At 34.5% G+C, this 8,507-nt stretch overlaps 1 protein-coding gene across 1 annotated transcript; it reads left to right on the forward strand.

Annotated features, from left to right (window-relative positions):
• Nucleotides 1–3,773: 3,773 nt before the first annotated feature.
• On the forward strand, nucleotides 3,774–7,280 carry LOC107434651 (zinc finger CCCH domain-containing protein 62). The gene is made up of 8 exons (XM_048463850.2): nucleotides 3,774–4,176; nucleotides 4,438–4,552; nucleotides 4,652–4,713; nucleotides 5,351–5,402; nucleotides 5,717–5,828; nucleotides 6,091–6,189; nucleotides 6,275–6,402; nucleotides 6,531–7,280. Exons 1-8 carry the CDS (start codon nucleotides 3,897–3,899, stop codon nucleotides 7,084–7,086), a joined length of 1,404 nt encoding a protein of 467 aa, XP_048319807.1. The 5' UTR covers nucleotides 3,774–3,896; the 3' UTR covers nucleotides 7,087–7,280.
• The last annotated feature ends 1,227 nt before the right edge of the window (nucleotides 7,281–8,507 follow it).

An 8,507-nucleotide genomic window follows, 5' to 3' on the forward strand; every position in this document is an offset into this window, starting at 1 on the left:
TATTAGAAACTAATTTCCTCCACTTGGAAAATCAATTTCTAATAGATTATATAAGTTAATAGTAGGGTAAAAAAATTGGGAGTGGAGACAAATATTATATAAGATGAAGATGGAATTAACAAAAAATGTAGTGACATTTAAAATCAATAACCATTTTAAATAAAAATAAAATTGATATATGTTTGTTTTTATTTTCAAAATCATTTGGACATTTCATAAAATGATATGTAAACTAAAGATTGAAAATCAATTCCAGAAAGCATCTTTTCATTTAGGATTAAATTAAAAAAAAAAAACATATGAAATAATTATCAAAACATATTAAACCATAACACTAAATTAAAACTTTCTAATTCGAAGCATAAGACAATGGATTCGTACATCTCTGCCTATAATGTCCAACACCACCGCATCGGTTATATCTACGTCCAATAACATCTTCACCTTCGGATGGTATGCGTTGCATCCTCGGTCTACTGGCTCGCCTACGTGTCCATCTTGGTGGAAGAACAATGCGACTTGCCACGTCATCCGGGACATGCCACTGTTTTTCATCTAACAAAGGATAAATGGACTCAGCATAAGCTGCACGATATGCATCCGCGGTGTAGTAATGAGAACACATGCCATAAGGAGCAATTTTTCGGTCTCTGCAAGCGGCAATACAATGATCACAAGGATATTGATCAAGATCGAAGACTTTGCATGAGCATGTTTTTGATTGGAGATTAACTGTACCCCTCAAACTCCCACCTTCCACAAGAAATTCATGCATATTAATGGCTTTCACACGTAGTCTGATGGACTCCAAATTTCGTAGTTTGAGTTGCTCTTCCATATGGTCAGTCACAGGCTTTGTCAATTTTGCACCTGCAGTACGTCGCTCATAAAACCACCTTTGCAGTAAATCCCGTATGTGCTCTATTAATGCTACTATTGGCATCTCTCTAGCATCTAGCAGAATGCCATTCAAGCTTTTTGCAATATTGGTGGTCATGATAGTGTACCTTCTACATGGACAAAGAGAACGTGTCCACCTTGTAGGGTCACATGATCGAATGTACTGGGCAGCCTTACTGCTTTTTGCCTCAATTTGCCCCATATAAAACTCAAAATCTTCAACCAAATATGCACTAGTTGCGAGCATGAAACATTGTATTATTGATTCATCTTTCGCATGTCCATTTGCTTTAATATTTCTGCTTATATGGTACGTGCACAACGCATGGTATGCATTGGGAAAAACTTTGCGTAATGCCCTTTCAATAGCGGGGTGTCTATCACTCACAAACACCAAATCTGGAAAATCTCCGATGGCATCCTTCAAGTTTTGGAAAAACCATGTATATGCTTGCTCGTTCTCTCCATCTCCAATGCCGAAAGCCAAAGGATATATTTGCTTATTGCCATCCATGCCCGATGCAATATACATGTACCCTTTGTATTTCCCTTTCAATGTAGTTGCATCAACAGCCAATACGGGTCTTATGTGGGATTTAAATCCCCTAATGCTTGCTCCAATCGCCATAAAGAAATATACAAAATTGTTATTATCGTCTGTTTTGATACGTGTAACAGTCCCAGGGTTCTTCGACACTAACTCAAAACAGTAGGCAGGTAACTTAGCAAAATTCTCCTCTGGAGATCCCCTAACACTGTTAAGTGCATACTCTTTACCTCTCCATGCTTTGTTGTAGCTTATATTCACCCCATATTTCTGCAAAAAATCATGTTGAATTTCTTTGGGTTTGTAAACACGTGCAATACCTTCATATTTAGATTTGATACATTGCCCGATAACCCGGCTACTGGCTTGCTTGTGTTCTCGATGCACGATATCTAACGAGCAACTGTGTACATTATCAAAAATTTTCACAACAAATATTTCTCCATTTTTAAATGTGGTTGCACGTAGTCACCATTTACAAGTATTTTCCAAGCATACAACCTCATACCGTTGTGTAGTTGACCGTGTCACCTTGAACTCCTTATTTTCTCGCATGCAATAGATACTCAGTTTATTCTGTAGGTCACGTTTGTTGCGAAATAATTGTCCAACTACTATGCTCTCACAGCCAGTGAACTTTGACGAAAATATGGCCATAGAACCACTTCTGTTGCTCGATGATATGTGGTCACTTGTAGCACGATGAACCCTAACATCATCAACTCCTTCATTGTTCATTTCAGGATGCATATCATTATCATTGTCCGGCAACTCATGATCAAAATCTACATCATTATGACCAACATCGTCCCCTACTGCATTGTAATTCTCATCATGATCAATATGATGCAACTGCTCATACTCCTCGTCGTTAGGAAACCGTTCAGCATAGTCACCTCCAACATCAACTCCTTCGTGAATGTTAAATGATGTCCAGGCCCCACGAACATCAACTTGATCTCTAAACTGAGTTTCTTGAACCATAATTTCCTGAGATGTAGCCTGAATTGGTTCAGTACCGGAAGCTTGTGGTAGACGACCACCAATTGGAGGACAAGAAAAAGAATGAAGATTACTCCCACTATCCGAAGCAAATGCTATTTGATGAACATTTCTACATACATGTTCAACTTTTGAAATCACCTCAACATACAATGGAGGCCGCATCATTGTCATCCCTCCATTCCTCACTTCTTGAAGAAAGCATTTCACATTCCTATCACATCGTATTTCTGTAGGATCCAACTTTTCTGCACATCGTCCATATATCCATTTTAGCTTTAGCAAATATTCATTTCGATCTATCTCAATAGAATTGAAAATCTCATCCTCTAACTCTGATTTTGTGCATCTCTTGCCGACAGAAACCATTACATTTTTACCATTTCGATATTCCCAATCACCACTATCATTTTGTACCAATGTTCCATTGTATAAAACCGCAATTACAATGTCATCATCTTCCATTTTACTACAAAATTAAATGAATAACGTTAAACTAAATCAATAAATATATAAAATTTTGAATAATATTAAACAAACATATTAACTGTATTAAAAAAGTTGATTCTGTTTTTTTTTTCGGGCCAAATATAGCTTTTTCCTACTGGCGGAAAAATGGCGGAAAAATGGCGGAAAACTGGCGGAAATTCATCTTTTTCGCCAAATTTCCTCCGTTTTTACTGTTTTTCGCGATTTTTCAGTTTTACACAAAATTTCTCCCATTTTCAAACCATATGCCACCTAAAGTATCTTTAAAATCACATAGAACATCTCATAAATCAATTTCTTGCATACCCATATCAAATAAAAAGCTTAAAAAACCCTAAACTAATAAAACTTACAAGAAAAAAGAGAAAGAGAAAAAACAAAAAAAACACATATTTCCTTACTTTCATCTAATAAGAAAAAAGATAAAATTTTTATCTGATTTTAGTTTGAGATATGAGAAAATACAAAAAAATGAGAGTGAGAGGCGATGAGATGCAAAGAGTTTAGAGAAACCCCACGAACAGTTTTGTAGAAACCCCACTCCCACGAACGAACGGTTGTGTAGAAGAAATGAAAGGGTGTAAAAAAAACCTTTTGTATAATTTTCAATTTTATCAAGGGTATTTTTGTCCCAAGATGGCTAATTTAAAAAAAAAAAAAATTTACTATTTTTCTAAAATGAAATTGTAAGGTGGCTATTTATGGGAAAAACCCTAATGTTAACTCTTCAGCCCATTAGATATCTTGGAAAATCTGTAGATTAAGGCCCAGATAGCTTGTGGGCTCCGCAAGTTCAGAATCTTTTAAATTTTCGGTGTGCATACACTGGATCCTAGGCTAACGGTTAAATTTTTGAAAAAAGTTTTCCCTAAATTACGTTCTTAAACACACGCTTGGTTCGGTGTTTGATGCGAATGCTTGCATGTATAAACTCATTATATATGTTTGAAGTCCATCGATGGCGGTGTACGAGCTATCGAATTGCTATCAAATGGATTTAGAGGAGGAAGATTCCTTTGGAAGTGAAGATGGATACAGTTCAGAAGATTCAGAAAACGATCGAGATTACAACATTGTTGAAGAAACCCTTGGCAGGTTCTCAAATCTCTCAGTCAAGAAGAAATCTGAAACTCGGTTTGTTTCCGATCCAATAGACTCAGATCCGAGGGAGATCGTTGTGCCAGAACTCGATAAATCAGATGAGAAAATCTTTGAGCTAGTCCAAAAAATCATCGGAGGTTAGTCCCACCAATTTTTTTTTTTTTCCCCCGATCCAATTGCTAATTTGATTAATTAAAGAAGATGAGGAAAATAGTAAGAAATCGCTCAAGAGAGTGAATATGATGGCCTTTTAAGATTTTTCCTTTCCTATTATCTAGTATTATTCTTTTCCCTCTTTCTTCAGATTGTTGCTTTGAAATATTTGTCTTGCATTAATCGAATAAAAATTGCTTCTTTGTTTTTTTATTTTTTTATTTTTTTAAATTGTTTTGTGACAGATGGTCAGCTTGAGAAGTTGAAAGTGGAGCAGTGTAAGGTTTACCTGAGGAAGAATGGGTTGAGACTGACGGGGAATAAAGAAACACTCATTCAACGCATTAAGGAGCATTTTGAGTAATTTGTCTACTTCATAATAGTGGTGGCTCTGACTTACTGAAGAATCATTTTGTTATGATTTCTTGATTTTTGTTTTTTTTTAAATATGTTCTTCAGGATTTTGAATGGTGGAGGGGAGAAGAAGTACCCACGTTCTAGCTTTGTATTGAATTGTAAAGGTAACCACGCCTATTACTTATTGAAGATTGTTTTCGAAAATAGGAATTGTCTTAGCTGATTGTGTTTCTGTATTTCTATGCACTAAAGGTTTGAAGCGGCAGTTGACAACTAGTCGCTGTATAATTATATAATTATATAATTAATTACCTCTTACATTTATACAGTTGAAGCATCCATGCCCTGGGGCAATTGTGTTTCTTATGAATTCGTTTTTTGGATTCAACTTTGAAGGCATACACTTCATCATTGTTGTATATCGAACTATCCAATAGTGACCTCCTTATTATTTTATTGAAGTATGTACTAGTACTGAGGCTTTATTTTTTTTTTTTTGGTTTTGCAAATGAACTACTAAGTTTGTATGTTTTAATGGAGCACCATGTTAGGCATTGGTATATTAATATGCAAATTGGAATATATAAAGAAATGGTCGGATAAACCAATGGTGCATGTTATTTGTTAGCAGGGGTCCATATCATCACTTTTCATAGTCACAAAGAGATCAAATAAAATCATAGTATGATTTCATCATATATTATTTTCATTTGATTATACAGTTTCCATCATTGTGTTCTAGGTACAATTTTTGTTTCCACTTTATGTTTATAGTCTGAAGAAAAATGGGTTTCTTTGCAGGTGATGCATGCACGGGGGATGTTGTTATGTTTGAACAAAATGTTTATGAAATGTAAGCTCTTGTTTTGATCGTGTACCATTCTTTCACTTTTTAATGCAGGATGACTGTGAAAATAGGATTTGCTTTCTTTTATGTACGGAAGCATTGGGAATATGATTCAATACACAACTTAAAACATGCATACACTATAATAGGATGTTCTTTCTTTTATACTTTTTTTTTTTTTCCTTGTGATCTTTTTTAAATATGGATATGCAGTGCTGATGCTTATGATGATTTACTGGGATTATCTTAATTACACTAGTCTGTGATGCAAATTTTCATCATGAACATACATTTTCCTCAGTCTTCAAAATCATTTTCAGGTTCAATCTTGCCTCCCGGAGTGCCAGTGGCCCTCCATGTGGCACAAGGATTGTTGCAGGCCGCATTGTGAAAGAAAGCTATGGTGCTGCCAAGCAACAGCATACATTTACGGTGTGTTGAAGAGTAGTGTTTGCTAATGTTGAAAAGAACAGGACATCATTCCAATTATGTTTTGTTTTTAGATGCACTGGAAATTAGATGAAAAAACTGAGGAAGGCTGTCAAATACCAAGCATGGTAGCTGTTGTTAGGGCACAAGCCATCATTTTTTAAGATGTTCCCTGAACACGTACTTAGAACTCATCAGCAAATATTAAGGTTAACATGCTTTATTGCATTTGTTAATATGCATTTTTTTGGGCTATTCCAACCAGATTGAAGTACTCTGGAGCAAGGGGGAGAAACCACTCCCTCCACTTCATCCCCTTCTAATAAAGGGACGGAACCTTTATCGGTTGAAAACTGTAAGACAGGTTTGTGCTATTTATGGAGTCTACTTCCTCCCCAATCATATGTTTGTAACCATTGTTGCATTCTAATTCTTCTTGTCAATTTTAGAGATGGGATAATGAAGGGAAGAGGCATGAAATTTTGATGGAAAAGCACCAGAGGGGATCCCTTGCTAGGTCTGACAGAGAAGCACGTATAGAAGAGAAGGAAAAGAAGAAAAGGCTTAAAGCAGATAGGTACTCTACTTGTCCGATACTGAAAGTCGATTTCTTTTTCTTATTGTCAATCTTAGACTAGCTTTATCAAATTCTGTTAATGCTCTGAAGTATGACTTTGGTTGTTCTTTACAATATCTTTGCTTCAGGATGTCAAGAAAGGAGTCAACTAAAAACCAGTCTAACTGTAACTCAACCTTGGCACCAAAATCATCATCTCAACCTAAACGGTCAGGTTTATCAGTCAATCCAGGAATGCCTTATTTTCATACTCAAAGGTCGTCTGGTGCATATGCTAATTCAAAAGTACCAGCAGAAAAAGTAGTCAAGCCAATCAACCAAGCCTCTGAGGAAATGGTTGAGTATAGAACCTTGCCAGATTGGGAAAGAATATACACAGAAATTCAGGACGTTAAGCATATGAGTAAAGATCCTCTTGCAGGCAGTAGACGTATGTTCCATTTGAATGACAATCAGGGTTCTGTCAATACATTGAGTCATAGGCAGCCATTGACAACGATGAACGGTTTTCGTCCAATTAGACAACACAGCATGCAGCAACAGCTTTGCCGTTATTATGCTAAAGGTAGGTGTTATTATGGAGACAACTGCAAATTTTCTCATGGAACAAGAGAGGAACATGGCCAAAGGACAGAACAGAGGTTGCCTCTTCACCATACCGGTTCGAATAATACTCGAATTTAAAGATTAATAGAGGACGTGGTTCAAAGAAAACGTGGTAACTTTTTTGAATTTTTTACCATATTACTAGAAGAGAATTGAATTATTGAGAATTTAAAAATTGGGAATTATTCTACTAGAGAATGTAAAAGTCAAAGAGAAATGGATTTTTAATGATTTTTCATTCAAAAAAAAAAATATATATATATATATATATACACTTTTAGAATGCTTAGAGTTTGTTCTTATTTTTATATTATACCATTTTTTCCCCCTATATTTTTCTCTTTACCAAAGAATATGACAAAAATGACTCATTCCCCTAATTATAAGCTTAAAATGTTTTTGGATATTAAAGTTACAATATAACATGTTTACTTTAAAATTCAATAAAAACTTCAAAGATTATTTCTAAATCACAAGTTCACAACTCAATTATTTAAAATAATCCTCTAAATTTTTGTGAAATTTTTGGTATAATGCACAAAAATTTTGGAGAAGAAAAAGCACTGCCCCCTCACCAATAATGAAATTCTGAAATTTTGGGCGGCCCAAATACAGTTGATTTTAAATGGGCCAAATTAATCTTCCTACAAAGTTGGCCCTCGACCGTAGCTTTAGCTGGGCTCCAAAATGGCTAATCAAGCACATCATACGAAAATTATTCAATGCATTATGTGTGTACATCTTCCCTCCTATATAGAATGTAAATCTCAATCCATACCTTATTGGAGAAGGAGGATGTATATGTATGGTCTATTAAATAATCTCTTTTGATTATGGAACCCTTGCCGCGGCATAAAATGAAAATAAAAATTTTAATCTAAAACGTAGGAAGATTACTTTGTGGTAAGCCATGGCTAAACAATGTATTTCCTAATTGTTCATGCTATCCCTCTAGTCCCACATAATTAACTTTTTGAGTTCGAATTGAGACGCTAACAAATAACTCTTATGGTCAGTTTATGTTGTAGGATTGGATTGAAATATTTCATACCAATCAAATTAGAATATTTTAAATTTAGTTGATTAGATAATACTTTCAATAGTTTAATCTAATTCAATCTAGTCTTGCAAGACAAATGGATCCTTAAAGTGTTCCAAATGGTAATATCATTTTGTTATTGATATTTTTAAAATTTGATAGTGATATGTTTTAATGCTAAATGTTAACATCTACGTTCAATTTTAAAATTAATTCTAAACATATTAAAAAATAATATTATTAAACTATAAATATTATTAAATAATAATGAAATCCATCTTTTGACGGTGGTATAATATTTATTTTAGCTGGGTGGACAATTAAAAATTTACTAATTGCATCAAAAAACACAATTAGGAAATTTTAAAATTTAATTTAAAAGGGGTTAAAAATTACTATTATATTAAAATTTAGCAATACAATAGTAAAATGCAATGTTACTAAAGATGCTGTTAGTGGT

This window comes from Ziziphus jujuba, chromosome 1, assembly GCF_031755915.1.
Source record: "Ziziphus jujuba cultivar Dongzao chromosome 1, ASM3175591v1".
NCBI classification, from domain to species: domain Eukaryota; kingdom Viridiplantae; phylum Streptophyta; class Magnoliopsida; order Rosales; family Rhamnaceae; genus Ziziphus; species Ziziphus jujuba.

Excerpts from the sequence above, each read along its gene's own strand:
- LOC107434651 (XM_048463850.2), top strand. The coding sequence starts at position 3,897 with ATGGCGGTGTACGAGCTATCGAATTGCTATCAAATGGATTTAGAGGAG. Across the intron at positions 5,403-5,716 it reads GAACAAAATGTTTATGAAAT|GTTCAATCTTGCCTCCCGGA; the intron begins GTAAGCTCTTGT and ends AATCATTTTCAG. Across the intron at positions 6,403-6,530 it reads AAAAGGCTTAAAGCAGATAG|GATGTCAAGAAAGGAGTCAA; the intron begins GTACTCTACTTG and ends TCTTTGCTTCAG.